Source organism: Metarhizium robertsii (genome assembly GCF_000187425.2).
Source record: "Metarhizium robertsii ARSEF 23 chromosome Unknown MAA_Scf_7, whole genome shotgun sequence".
Lineage (NCBI taxonomy): Eukaryota > Fungi > Ascomycota > Sordariomycetes > Hypocreales > Clavicipitaceae > Metarhizium > Metarhizium robertsii.
Genome location: NW_011942215.1, coordinates 1,870,812 through 1,884,275, shown reverse-complemented (window position 1 = coordinate 1,884,275; position 13,464 = coordinate 1,870,812). Strand labels below are relative to the sequence as shown.

The 13,464-nt window shown below is 52.7% G+C and overlaps 6 protein-coding genes across 6 annotated transcripts in view; 2 read left to right on the top strand and 4 right to left on the bottom strand.

Moving 5' to 3' along the window:
* Positions 1-394: 394 nt before the first annotated feature.
* MAA_08879 (uncharacterized protein) lies at positions 395-855 on the bottom strand (the record flags this gene model as incomplete). The annotated part of the gene is made up of 2 exons (XM_007826877.1): positions 395-545; positions 599-855. 2 exons carry the CDS (start codon positions 853-855, stop codon positions 395-397), a joined length of 408 nt encoding a protein of 135 aa, XP_007825068.1.
* A 3,257-nt stretch (positions 856-4,112) lies between these two features.
* MAA_08880 (uncharacterized protein) lies at positions 4,113-6,331 on the top strand (the record flags this gene model as incomplete). The annotated part of the gene is made up of 3 exons (XM_007826878.1): positions 4,113-4,500; positions 4,581-4,674; positions 4,735-6,331. The coding sequence occupies 3 exons, from the start codon at positions 4,113-4,115 to the stop codon at positions 6,329-6,331; spliced, it is 2,079 nt and encodes a 692-aa protein (XP_007825069.1).
* A 434-nt stretch (positions 6,332-6,765) lies between these two features.
* MAA_08881 (Peptidase S8/S53, subtilisin/kexin/sedolisin) lies at positions 6,766-8,974 on the bottom strand (the record flags this gene model as incomplete). The annotated part of the gene is made up of 5 exons (XM_007826879.1): positions 6,766-6,845; positions 7,070-7,583; positions 7,639-7,963; positions 8,029-8,613; positions 8,673-8,974. The coding sequence occupies 5 exons, from the start codon at positions 8,972-8,974 to the stop codon at positions 6,766-6,768; spliced, it is 1,806 nt and encodes a 601-aa protein (XP_007825070.1).
* A 268-nt stretch (positions 8,975-9,242) lies between these two features.
* Positions 9,243-10,220, top strand: MAA_08882 (uncharacterized protein; the record flags this gene model as incomplete). The annotated part of the gene is made up of 3 exons (XM_007826880.1): positions 9,243-9,908; positions 9,971-10,030; positions 10,101-10,220. The coding sequence occupies 3 exons, from the start codon at positions 9,243-9,245 to the stop codon at positions 10,218-10,220; spliced, it is 846 nt and encodes a 281-aa protein (XP_007825071.1).
* Positions 10,221-10,395: 175 nt separating this feature from the next.
* MAA_08883 (FAD binding domain-containing protein) lies at positions 10,396-12,120 on the bottom strand (the record flags this gene model as incomplete). The annotated part of the gene is made up of 1 exon (XM_007826881.1): positions 10,396-12,120. The coding sequence occupies one exon, from the start codon at positions 12,118-12,120 to the stop codon at positions 10,396-10,398; it is 1,725 nt and encodes a 574-aa protein (XP_007825072.1).
* A 1,012-nt stretch (positions 12,121-13,132) lies between these two features.
* MAA_08884 (Major facilitator superfamily transporter) overlaps positions 13,133-13,464 on the bottom strand; it is a gene marked incomplete at both ends in the record, with an annotated part of 2,177 nt that continues 1,845 nt past the window's right edge. Inside the window, 2 exons of the mRNA XM_007826882.2 lie at positions 13,133-13,326; positions 13,380-13,461. Coding sequence (XP_007825073.2) covers positions 13,133-13,326; positions 13,380-13,461 — 276 coding nt within the window. The remainder of the gene's footprint in view (positions 13,327-13,379; positions 13,462-13,464) is intronic.

Genomic DNA, 13,464 nt, shown 5'->3' with positions numbered 1-13,464 from the left:
TTATTAATATTATTAATATTATTAAAAAAGGTTAAAATAACTAAAATCTAGCTTATCTTAAAAATTATTAAATTTTAATAGCTTTTTAAAATAAGTTATAAAGGTATATTAATATTAAAAGCCCTTTTTTAATAAAAAAAAAAGCTATTTATTAGTATTATTAAAAGGCCCTTAAAAGCCTTATTATAATTATTAAAATAAAGCTATTAAAAGCCTTTAAAAAGCTTATATTATTACTTATTAAAGCTAGACTTTTAATAACTAAATCCCTTAATTATTAACTTTCTAGGTAATTAGCTAGATAATAATTAATATCTATAAAAAGGGCCTATTTTCCCTCCCTAGATAGCTTTAATAAAAGGATAATTCCACGCTTCAATCTAGTCTATAGCTGTTAATCGCGATACAAGACAAGCCTAGGGCTGTCTCCCCCTTTCTCAGCCTCCAGCATGGCCTCATAGGCTGCGTAGACTATTTGTTCCTTGCGACTCTCATCCTCCCGAGTGGAATTTCGCTCTTCCTGCTGCTGTGCTGCATCTTTCGGTCTGTGCGTTGTTCCTTTAACTCATAGTAGTAATCGGCATCTGATCCTGTATACGAATGTTCTGATTCCTCGTCATCACCTGAGAGGTAGCATTCGCAGTCGTCCTCATCGTCACATGTACATTCGACATCTGAGCCATCGGATTCGTTGCCTTCATCCTCTCCTAACTCTGATATGTCTTCGTCAAAGTCCCAGGGTTCAACATCACGGTCCTCTGTGATGGTAAGGATGACTAAACGACGGTACCAGGCTGGGAGTTCCCTTGTCGTACGGCGATGACGTGAAGATGAGGTGGGTTGGTTTTGTTTCATTTTGTTGCGTTTACAACAGCAATTTGCGCAGTGGAAAATGTTGACATTTTTGGAGGCTATTTAGGGCCTCAATTGATAGCTTTGTATTGGTGATGATGATGAAAGAGCTGAGATGAGTGATGAAAAATCCTGCAAATTTGGCCCCTTTCGTGCCCGGTCGGGTCGGGGGCCCTTGCAAGCCCCTTGGCACGGCACGGGACCAGACCCCTGATGATAACGAACATTGAACCCCCAGGTGCCGTCAACTTCAATTTGACTCATGTCCGCACAGTGCTGGTGTCCTGCTCGATCCACAGGCCGTGTGAGAGTATTCAAGATGCCATTTGCCAAGCTTTGAGAATGGAGGATATGCCGATAATCGAATTATCTCTCACGTGACGCACCCTGATGTGTCTATATTTTCACGTGCATCCACCATTCTCTTTGGGCCCTGCGTTGCTGAGGACGAAACTCCAGGCGAAGACATACATTAGCAATCAAGGAGCCGGACATGTTTAAAAGTAGAAAAATGTTTATTGTTTCCTTAAACGCATCAAATTCTGGTATATAAAACCCGAGGATAAAATCCGGGATCAAAACTCCATCAATCGTGACCATCGTGTGCATTGCGCATTTCTCCTATACTCGTACAGTCCATGCAGCGGGAGCTGATCGCAATAGACTTTTCCGTCTAGACTTGGACACCAAGTTCTTCTATTAAGCTTTGTAGTCGCCTACCCATAGGCCTGTCAATCCTGTCCAAATCGTAACAGCTTTTGGCTTAAGCATGCTTTTCAGGGTGCAAGTATGAGGTTCATATGAGCGAAAGGCTCCTGGAGTATAATCATAGTTGACTGGGCTTTCCATCCCTACTAGTATCGAATAGATCTGCCTTACACTGTATTTGGCGAAAGATTCCGGATCTTGGTTCCGTTCAATTTTGTTCGAGTCCATTCCTTTCATTAGTGCTCCCAGAAGCGCGGATGAGCATGAAAAGTTGCATCCTTTGTCGCCTTTGAGAAGATCGTCATGCAACTCGCCGAGTACCTGCATCATTTTACGGACCGATTCCGTTCGTTCTTTCTCGATGGCAGCTGTATCGCAAGTTAGCGTGTTCCCCAGCGTGGAAGATATGAATCCATACTTAATAATTTGGGCGGCAGTGGCAAGCACACGGTCTCAAGAGGGCCCCGACTATCTGTCATAGCCAGCCTCGTCATCTGCTTAAATATATTTTCGGATGAAATACCCACGACACAAAGAGCCAGATAGTCGAGTCTCTGCCGTATACTGTTGGCAGAGAGAGTTGGAGATCCTCTATCCAAATATTGGCAAAAAATTCGGTTATTTCGTGGCAATCGTAGTAGTCTACCAAAACAGAAAATCTTGCCAAAGTTGGGTCAAACAGCTGCAGGTTCATTCATTGATATCTATGAATTGTGGATGAGCCCTAGTACTGGGAACTGACAAACGGCTTTCATGTCTGAATAAGCCAGAGCCAAATTTCCTCCCAGCTCTAGTACTGCGAACCCCCTCACCCTTAAATGGTTTGCACCTGTGGCACTTGGCCTTGACAGACACCTTGCTCCATCGCCGGCAGAGTCATGGCAATATGGAAGGCTAGCGGAGAGCGCAAGTCTTTTCGTATGTGACACGGAAATGGCCCAATGTCAAAGGTTACACGAGGGCAACGGTCACGGGACCTAGGGCAAAGTCCCTCACCGACTTCTTGTATTTAAAGACGTCTTTTGTTTGCGGGGTCCCAAATCATGGCCATCCAAATTTCAAGTTCGGCGTCTAGCAGTTGAAGATCTTGACCGGTTGATTCGGTGTGAATTGCTGTTACCTGAGCCGTTTTCGAATATGGTAGGACACGCGGCTGACGGATTGGTCTTCTGGGGTTTGACTGCCGCAGTACGCCATGAACGGCGTATCAGTGGGTGCCTCGACCGGTAATGGGGCAAACGGCGACTGCTTCTGACAGACTATAGAAGGGAAGATCACGTACGTTTATGAAGCATCTCCGTCATGAAATTCTGAAAGTCCCTGATTGTCGCCAATTTCGGAGGCTGAAGCGGTCGCGGGAAGGAACGGGACGTTGTCGGCGTGTCCAAACTACGCGTCCGGAGTCGCCGATCACGAATCCCCTTCTATTTTGGTCCTACACCGCGTTATTTCTACGACGAAATGTCAAGTCGGTACCAATAATAATAAGGAGCGCCGCAGGGTAACTAGACGTGGGATCGACAGGGCTCGTATGGGTCTACTGTCAGCCAGCTAGGAGAGTCTGGTCTCAAAATTGGCTCTCGGGCTGTACTAGGCTGCAAACCAAAGATGCACGACGCTGACGAAGGAACCCACTTGGACTTCGCTCGACCTCTTAGGGTGCTAGGCGCGAGAGCTGATGAAACCGCATAGACCGTGAGCTGACCTGCCGCTCGGGAATCCCCCACATGGGTATGTATGTACATACGATTGAGAACCTTCAGCAAATGCAATCTGTGAGTCTCGACCTAGATTCCATAGGGTGACGGCAGGAATTTAACCTCGAAGCAGCAGCACTGGTGCCACACGACGACCAAGCAAGATTTGCGGCTGTAGATGCTGCAAGGTCACCCCAGGTTCCGCGGTACGGCATAAAGGCATCGGCATTGAAACATTTGAACTCTATCGGCCACCAGCCTACTATGCCGCTTACCCGTTTATCCAGGGGCACCGTCAATCGCCATATACGAACCGGCTAGAACGGAATCATCTTGGGGCGGCAAACAGGGCCGCGTCACATCAACGGACGGCCCCGTCCGTGCGCGGCAATGGGACCGTGTCTAGACCAGACTCTATAGTATCAATACTCCGTACAACACCAGCCTCGTTCAGACCAGACCTTTAATGCGCTTTGGGCTACCATGCCGCTTGCACATGCCGTATTCCCGAGCCCACCGCTCCTCATGTCAAGTCCGCCTTGTACGAAGAACAGGGAACATGCCTGCGGATTCATCAGAAGTCAGCCGATCGGGCCATCCAGATAGTACCGGATCCTCGTCTCAACTGGGGTTGACCTTCTCCGCAACTCGCGGCTGTTGATGTTCTTCATGAGCGCGTTTGTTGAAACCGAGAACCTTTCTCCTTGAATTAAAGTCAGGCATTGCCCAATTGTGCCGCCAAGACTGAGCCCAGTCTCAAGACATCAGGAGCTCCAAAGTTGAGATTTTGACAACTTCATCAGTTGCCTACTCTCTAGTCACTCGTTTAGTACTAAAAATCCAATCCCGTTTGCAATGCGGCACCACGCATCATCGCGCTACCTTGCGCTTTGGGGGGTTGCTGTTCGTTTTGTAGCCGCCGCTACTACCGTCACCTCCACGGCTCTCATCATCGCCGCCAACGACGCTGATGTCGCAAAAGCAAGCCTTGGCCTGGACGCGTATGGAATCCCTTGGACCAAGGCACTGATTCCTCAGGCCGGCGGATCGCTGCCCGTCCTGAACTCGACCGCCACCAATGGCAACTATGGAAGCATCGTCGTTTTGGACAGCGTTGCCTACGACTATAACGGAACGTACCGCAGCGCCCTGACGACGGATCAATGGAACCAGCTCTACAGTTATCAGTCGGCCTTTCACGTGCGCATGGTTCGACTCGAGGAGTTTCCTGGCCCGGAATTTGGTGAGCACCGCCACTTTTGGGCATGACGATGCCCCGGAATCTCATTGCAATCGTCGACTTCTGCTAATGACGCAATCCAGGCACCACGGCTCTCGGGTCATGCTGCAACAACAACCAAGAGCAGCTTGTCAGCCTCAACAGCAGCGCTCCCTTTCCGGGCGCAAATCTCAAGACGTAGGTGGCCTCTTACTCGCGGTTGTATCGACGCCTTGGTTGCTAATAATCCTGGCATAGTGGCGCGACTGTAAGCACAGTCGGCCTCTGGCACTATCCAGCCCAGATAACCGATTCAAGCATCGCCACGGCGTTTGCTGTCTTTTCGCCTGCTGCTGGATTCTCGACGGAATCTGTTGCGGCCGTCATCAACAACATCGGCGGCCGTGAACAGATGGTGTGGTTCCTTGACTTTGCCCCCGACTGGTCTGCAACGTCTAGCTTCCTACAGCATACGTATATCCATTGGATGACGCGCAGTCTATTTGTTGGTAAACGAAAGGTGTATTTAAACACCCAAGTAGACGACGTCCATCTCGAGACTGAAATGTATCTGCCCGCCAACACGACGTTTAGGCTTCGACCGGGAGACCTAGACGCGCATGTCGCTTGGCAGAGGAGCATAAACAGCCGTCTACCCGCTGGCTCCGATTACCGAATGGAGCTTGGCCACAATGGCAATGGCGATATCGACTCGTCTGTCGACGAGGATACTTCCACTCCGAGAAAGTGCAACCCCAACCAAGCCGTCGATTATGTCCAACCACCCGACCCCCCTCTCGAGTTTGTCAAGCCTCCTGGGACGGGAGTCGATCTGTGGCCCTCGCGCTTTGTAACATATACTTGGTCCAAGGATTGCGCTAGCCTAGATCCCTTGGCTGCATGGTTTCTCACCGCAGCAAATCTTAATTCATTTGCCCACGTTTCTCATACCTTCTCCCACGAGGAACTTAACAACTCTACCTACCACGACGCCACCCGCGAGATCTCATTCAACCAAGCCTGGCTAGCGCAGATGGGCATCTCACAGGCACAGAGATTCTCACCCCAAGGCCTGATCCCCCCGGCAATTACTGGCCTACACAACGCAGACGCCATCAAGGCATGGACAGACAACGGCATCAAGTACGCCGTGGGTGATAATACCCGGCCCATCCTGGTAAATCAGCAGAACCAGTACTGGCCGCTCGCTTCTACTGTAGCCGTCAACGGCGCCACGGGCATCTGGATTATTCCCCGTTGGGCCACCACCATCTACTACAACTGCGATACATCTGATTGCACCCTGCAGGAGTGGAAAGATACCTCAGCGGGTTCCGGTACCTTTAGCAACTTGCTTGATAACGCCCGCACAACCAATAGCCGCTATCTCTTGCGTCTCCAGGCCGACCCGTACATGTTCCACCAAGCAAATCTACGACAGACCGATATGCCGTCCATCACTGTGGGATCACAGACTGGTAAAATGTCCCTGATCATGTCGTGGGTGGAAACCGTGGCCCAGGAGATGGTCCGTCTGACCAACTGGCCCATCACCTCTCTCAAGCACGACGACATTGCGACGTACTTTATCAATCGCATGACCCTGGATGCATGCCAGCCGCATGCGAGCTACACGTATTCCGCGGACGGTACTTCCATCACGGCCATAACTGTCTCCGCTAATAATGCGGCCTGCAGCGTTCCTGTTCCGGTAACCATCCCAAGCGGTACCGTCTCCGCTAGTAGCGGCTCTCCAAAGAGCGACAATTTGGGAAATGAGCCTCCAATCGTGTGGGTTACGTTGTCGGGGTCGCCGGTGACGCTGACCTTGAGCACCCCGGTCAAGCTGGGATAAAAGTGTCTTTTGGGGAATGGCTGAGGCGTGGGTGGGCTTGAGATGGCGATTGTGTAGTATTATGGGGGTTTTAGTTGGGAATTGGTTGACGATCGTGTCACTTTGGCTAGAGTGGCGGTGATTTTACCACTTCTATGTAATTATTAATTTTTTTTGAAGATTTACCGGCAGTCGTGCAGACCTTGTAGTGACGGGCTGCTTTGCTTGTGGACGCAGTTGACCTGTTGATGTTTTGAAGCCTTGTATCCTTGATGGTTTTGCTCCGTTGGCTAGTCACCGCCTCTTAACCGGGAATAGGAGGTGATACGTAAGTTACAAGATATTGCTAATAAATGAATCGTAATTACAGTACTTGATCGCCAAACAATTTGATTATACCGACTGGACCAGCATGACAGTCTGTAGTCTGGCCCGTTTGATGTCCCCCGCCGGGTTCAATAGGCGGCACCCCAATCGGGCAAGGCGTCGACGGTCCTCGCCGCCAGGCCGTTGGCCCGCCCCGCGCTAAACCCCACTGGTAATGTCCAAGGTAACAACATCTGGAATCTGCGGTTTAGTGACAATTCGATGAGCCATGGCCGTGAATTACACCCAGCTGTCCAGTAACCGGCGAGTTTGTAATGTCAGCTAACCATAACATATTTCCCACAATTTCAAACTGTGCACAGATGGAACTTTCTTTAAATTCGCTGTTCCACAAGAACCACGGCGCAACAAAGGAGTACCCATCGCACTTACTGGACATGAGCCTCAACGAGGTTTGAGAGCCCTTACGGGTCAAAGGCATTTTGCGCCATCTAACAAAGTCGGGCAAGCCGGCCACACAGCACCAGGCATATTTCCGGGCGTTGCACAGCAGCGCTGCGGTCACCACAACAGCCACCGAAATGTCCTCCACGCCGCGGCAATGCCGCCAGGACGGCGCCGTCTCGTCGTCCTCGAAGAAAGGGACGCCCTGGCCCAGGGTGGAAAATTCAACGGATGGCGAGTGCTTAGGCGGAAAGATAGGGTGCGCCAGGCGCCCTAGGCCGTCGGCGGCGACGATGGCCATGACTCCGGGCATGCATGCCGGGAACGATAGATGGGACTCATGGGAGTTTAATACTGGATCAAACTCGGCGGCGGCCATGATCCGCTTGCCTTTCGCGTGCCCTCGTTTTATTTGCAGCTCAATGTCAAAAACCGGTTGCTCGAACCAAAACGGGAGGACAATCAAATCGACATCCCATGTGTCGATGCAGAACCTGAGAGCCTGCAGTGAGTGCGTTCAGCTCCTGTCTTTGGATTGGGTTGCGCAACGCACGTACCAAGTAAACCTCCCGGACAATCACTTTTTGGGAAAAGCTGCTGGTCGCCACCTTGGCAGCATAGATCTTGGCGTATTTTGTCAATTGCAACATCAGGTTGACGCTGTGCGTCCCGACGCCCAGCTCGTCGGCGCAGCTCTTGCTCCCGGTGAAGTCGTGGGCTTCCAACTGACCTCGCCTGGCCGCTGCGCTGACCAGCGCCGAGGTTTCGTCTACGCCCGAGCTCAGGATGGCTACCTTGACCAGACGCTCGTTGTCGACTCTGTCAATCTCGCTATCCAGCAGCAGCTGGAGCATGTGCTGGCGTTCGGTCCAGAATTCCGCACTGTATATACAAGGTTAGTTGCGCGGATGCTTCGCTTGCGCCTAGTACTATTTGACCGGACTCACGCTGTTTTTCTTGCAGGCAGATCAAGCGGGGATGTCACGGGCCCGGAATTCGGATACGTCTCGGGCTTCGCCGGTTGGGGGGCGTCGGCACGCGTCGTCGGGACCCGAGGTTGCATGACCGCCGGCGGAGCTCGGGGCGTCTTGTCGGCGTCTGCTTGCTCGTCGATTCTCATGAGCCACATCTGCCGGTCAATATGGATCGACAAGTTTTGAAACCGGGGCATGTTGATCTTCCACGCGTCCTCGGGCCGGAGGTCTCGCCAATTGCGACAACGCTTCTCCAGGCCGTTCGAGAGCCTAGCCACCTCGACGGGCTCGGCGTGGCTTTCCTCCAGCTGCGCAATGAGATTCTTGGTAAAGGTGTGCTCGCCACGCAGGTGAGACTTCTCGTTGTCGCCGACGGATGCTAGCAGCCCTACGCACCCCCGAGATTCCGAGCTCGCGTCTCTGCCTGTCAAGTCCGAGTACGCGGCGCTGTAGGCATGACAGCAGTCGAGGATCAAGAGGACGTCGGCTTCGACGTCGACCATGAGCTTGTGCTGGATGGCCGTCCACGACAGGCCGGGAGATTCTTGGCTGTTACGCCTGCAGCCGCGTCAGAGCCGAAATAAGCTCATGGTGACGAGGGAGACGGCATCACTCACAATTTGAGCACAAGCGACCTTCCGTCCCTTGTGGCATGGCCGCGGTAGTACACAATCAGCAACGTCTTTTCGCCGTCGTTGTCGTCGATAAAATCCCGCAGCTTTCGATCCAAGGCGTTGTACGGTTTGTGTGAGGGAATCTCCCACGTTTCGATTTGGTCGTACTTGTAGTAATGTTCCAGGGTGTCCTTGAGGTCGCTCAATTGTTCCTTGATGGCCGCCTCTGGCTGCGCAACATCTTTCCACGCCAGGAACAGCCCGTGCACGGCCCTGTACGGCTCGCAGCGCATAATCCGTGGCATCTTTTCGTGGCGACGCTGCAGCACGGTATATGAGTCCAGTCGTGGTTTTCCCCAGGAGCGACAGCAGAGCCGTATGTCGTGTCAGCATGCGCGTTTGCAGCCTTGCAAAGACAGCCAATGGCATCCAGAACACGTGAGACCATGGATGCCCAACATTTTCCATGGAGTGGAAATGAAGAGCACCGCGCCGTGGCACAAGAGCATAGCAGCACAACAAACACAGCCCAGACCCGGAGAGTAGGATTATATACAACCAGACCCAACATCAATGGCTAGCAACCAGCACCAGCGATACGCCAAGGCCATGATGACCTGGGGCCAAGGCTACGCCCTCTTTCACCCGGCATCTGACGTCCACGACCAGGCGAAACCCGGCGTGTGCGGGTACATCGACGACAGCGGACTCTGGCAAAGCATCATCGACCTCAACGACAAGGCCGCGCTGAAGCAGGCTGGCCTCGCCGGCCCCGGGGTTACGGTCCTGAAGCCGGCATACTTCGAAACCTGGGGACCCAAATACACGGACACGGTCACGGAATCCAAGGCCAAGGCCGAAGCAGGCGTGGCGGCAGGGATCCCCGTCGATTTCTCCACGCTGCTCGAATACAGGGCCACCTCGGGCTTCGCGGCGGTCCTGCTCTGCGGAGACGCCGTCAAGCTGACGACGTATCCTCACAAAGATCCCTTCCGGAGGTGGGCCAAGGACAACGCGCAAAAGATCCTACAAATGTGCGGCGACGTGGCCGAGCATGGCTTCTACGTCATGACCACCACGTGGTCGGCCCAGGACGTCCACATCAACGCCTGGGCAAACAGGGCCAACTCCGTCACCATCGGGGTAAAGGGGAGCGTGCCGCAGGCCGGCACCGTGAGCGGGTCGGTCCAATATCACCGCGGAGGCGCAGTTGGGGGATGGCATCAACACAAGGCCGTTGTAGGTTTTTTTTTCACCCGCCCCCGTGCTGTTATTAGACCGAGTTGACTGGAAATGACTAGGGCGACGAGAGGAGAATCCTCTTCTTTGGCGGCTTGTACTTCAAGTTCAGGCGCCTTAGGGTGAGAAATCCCTACGGAGAATCCTTCCGAGAACTATCCATGGGTCGCCCGCTGACTGTAATCAACACAGAAAAGCTTCCGCGAAGTAGCCCAGGAAAAGTGGAATGGCACCCTTGGTGATGATGAAGGCGGCATCTTCCTAGTTGAGAACGGGGGCGAGGCTTACGAGGTAGAGTCTCATGTAATTTAACGTATATGATTTTAAAGAGGTAAGTTAGCTTTATAACCTACTTCTTATAAATACATTTTTTAGTATATATGATATTGTATTGTATTTGAAATATAATACAAATACAAAAAATACAATTATATTTACTATATTGGGCAAAGCTCTGGGTAGGACCAGACTATATAAAAGTTCCCCTTTATTCCGTCAACACGCTCGCCATGTGATTCACAGCTATGTAACCAAAGGTCAGTGCCGGACCAAGGGTCGATCCAGCCCCAGGATACGACCTGCCCATGACGCTGGCAGTCGTATTCCCAGCAGCATACAGCCCTTTAATCACAGAGCCATCTGCCCTAAGCACTCTCGCATGCTCGTCGGTAACCAGGCCCCCATTCGTGCCCAAGTCTCCCGGCACAACGGCAACCGCATAAAAGGGGGCCACGGCCACCGGGCCCAAGTTTGGATTTGGCCCTACCTTCCCGTCGCCAAAGTAATTATCATACGCGTTGCTCCCGCGGCCAAAGTCCCAGTCCACCCCCTCCCTCGCCATGGCATTGAATCGAGACACCGTCGCCCGCAGCCCGGCCGGGTCGACGCCAATCTTAGCCGCCAGCGCGCCCAGCGTCTCGGCCTTGTAAATGTACCCCTTTCTCAAACCAGCCTCTGGTTCCTGCCTGGGCCTTAAACAGCCGAGAGAGTATCGTTTACGGTGATTGGCATCTAACACCAGCCATGCAGGGATGGCCTTGACGTCGCGGTTTCTAGCGTACTGCCCGCGACCGCAAGCAGTATAATCGGCAGACTCATTCATGAACCGCGACCCAGAGGAGTCAACAATAATACTAAACGGGCGCGAGCGCTCCTGCAGCGCAAACAAGTTTTTGCCAGCGACGGGATCGACAATAGTTGGTCCCCACCACGCGCCGTCCATAAGGGCCGTGGCGGCGCCGAGTCTCACGCCCGCCCGGATGGCGTCGCCCGTGTCGCCCTCAGGCGTGCTGGTCCATGCCGTGCTGGCCGGCGCCGGGCCGTACTCCTCCCTCATGGAGCGGTTGTGCGCGAACCCCCCCGCGCAGAGGAGGACGCCGCGTCGGGCTCGGATACTCTGGATCCGGCCGTTTTGCTGCACAGTGGCCCCGACGACGGCCCCGTCTTGCTGCTGTATCATGTCGACGAGGGCGGTGTTGCGGCGGATGGCAAGACTACGCTGCTGATTTAGATGGAGAAGCTGCGCGACGAGAGAGAGCCCCATTGTTGCTGGCTCTTGGCCGACTGCCTTGCGCCATAGTATTCTGCATTGGACCTTGAGCGCTTGGGCGAAATCGCGGGCAGATGAGCCCATTTTTGTGAGACTGGCGAATTCGTCTGTGAAACAGGGCGGTGGCTGTAGGGGTCTTGTGCGGACAAGTGTTTGCCATTGATTCAGCTTGTTGAGATTAAAGATGCCGGGCTCGATGGTTCTGCCGAATTTGGCGAATGCGCCTGGTGTTTTGGGGTAGTAGTCGGGGCATCCTTTGCTGAGTCTGCAGCTGAAGCCCTGATGCCTCAGAAAGTCGACCATGAATGGTGCTTGTTCCAGATACGCGAGTTTGCGCTGCGGCGTCGACGCTGGTCCAACGTGCCCAATGAGGGTTTCCATGTACGCCAGCGCGTCGGCTTTGCTGTCTCGGATGCCGTGCTCTTTGGCGAGCGGGCTCTGAGGAATCCATAATGCACCCCCGGAGTATGCTGAACTCCCGCCAATTTTGCCATTCTTCTCAACGACTAGAGGTTCGAGGCCATGGAAGTGCGCGCGCAAGGATGCCGTCAAGCCGGCGGCGCCGCTCCCAACAATCAGCACGTCGACTTCGGAATCAAACGGCGTCTGGTGGGGAGATTGTTGAGACGGCGCTGCAAAGAACCGGTTCAAGAGGCGATTCATCTCGACTTTTGTTTATCGGGCTGCGTGCCGAACAATTCATGGGAGCGGTCGGACATGTGCGGAGGATGACTTTGTGCTTGCTGGCGGGAGTCGTGAGATTTCTAGCTTGTCTCAGCATGCTTGACTCAACAGCTGCCGGGGCTTGGCATACTTGATTGACAACGATGGCGAGTTATACAATGGTGAGGTTGAAGAGACAGAGGCCGGGCCGGCCGACCCCAAGATGACAGCAGGTTCCCCCGCAAATCTTGTGGACACCAAGGCGTCGATGCAAGAATCTGCGGGCGCATTGAGTACATCGATTGCCAATCAACGCCGAGAATTTCTGGGGAAACTGCGTATATCGCATATCGTATGATCGGTAGTGTGATGGACTCCATTTTCGTTTACCCGCACTTGAGCATCTCCCCACGCTCCCACCACAGTCAGTCAGCAATTTTGTATCTTCACATCCCCCCCAGACTGTGAGTCGTCGGCAAGATGTCGCTTAACGTATAACGGCGAGTGGCCGGTCATTAAAATGGGATGGATACATACACCAACTTGACTCCTTTTAAATAACATTGAACATTAAATTTAGTCTGGTGGATACCAAGATCGTGTGGGGAACGGCTCTTGGCTTCTCGGCACGATCCGATCTGATGGGAGAACGGTGGGTTTCTTGGCACTTAGAATGGCTCGTGGGGAGCATCTTGACTGGAGCTTTCGCCATGGAAATTTCGGCGCAAAACAAGCAACACATCTCTCGATAATAAGATGATACGTCTCTCCAATATGTATCGTATTCATTATAAAAAATATATGCAGAAGCACTTCAAAGTGGATGTCACATACTCAGAAAGCCATGTTAGAGAGCTAGACTCGCCCACATCTGTCATTCAATACCACCTCGAGTCTTGACAATGGCTGTTGCGAGCTTTTGTCAAGGGACATCAACCCAATACCAGAGGGAATGGCTCAAATATGTCTAATTTCCGCCCTCGAATCTACCTTTGCGTCTTCAATAGTCGGACTAGTTTCCTGCTTGATAGCGACCTCCAATGCTGCCTTTCTCCTCGGCCTGTCCCGAAACGTTAGCCGTGTACACGACAGCCAGGGCTGAGTAAGCCACGAACTTGAGGTATTTCACGTCAACGGCACGAAGAATCATGGCCAGGATAATGACGAGGGCGCACACTGCAATGGACGACTGCCAGCCGTATTTATCTGCAAGTATATCAGCAACACCGTCGGCAGCGGCTAAACCACGCCATTCTCACAATATGGTGCCTGGCTGGCGGGCCAGACGAGAACTTGGCTCCATGCCGAAATGGAATAGTAGCCAGCCAGGGTGGCGATCAACTC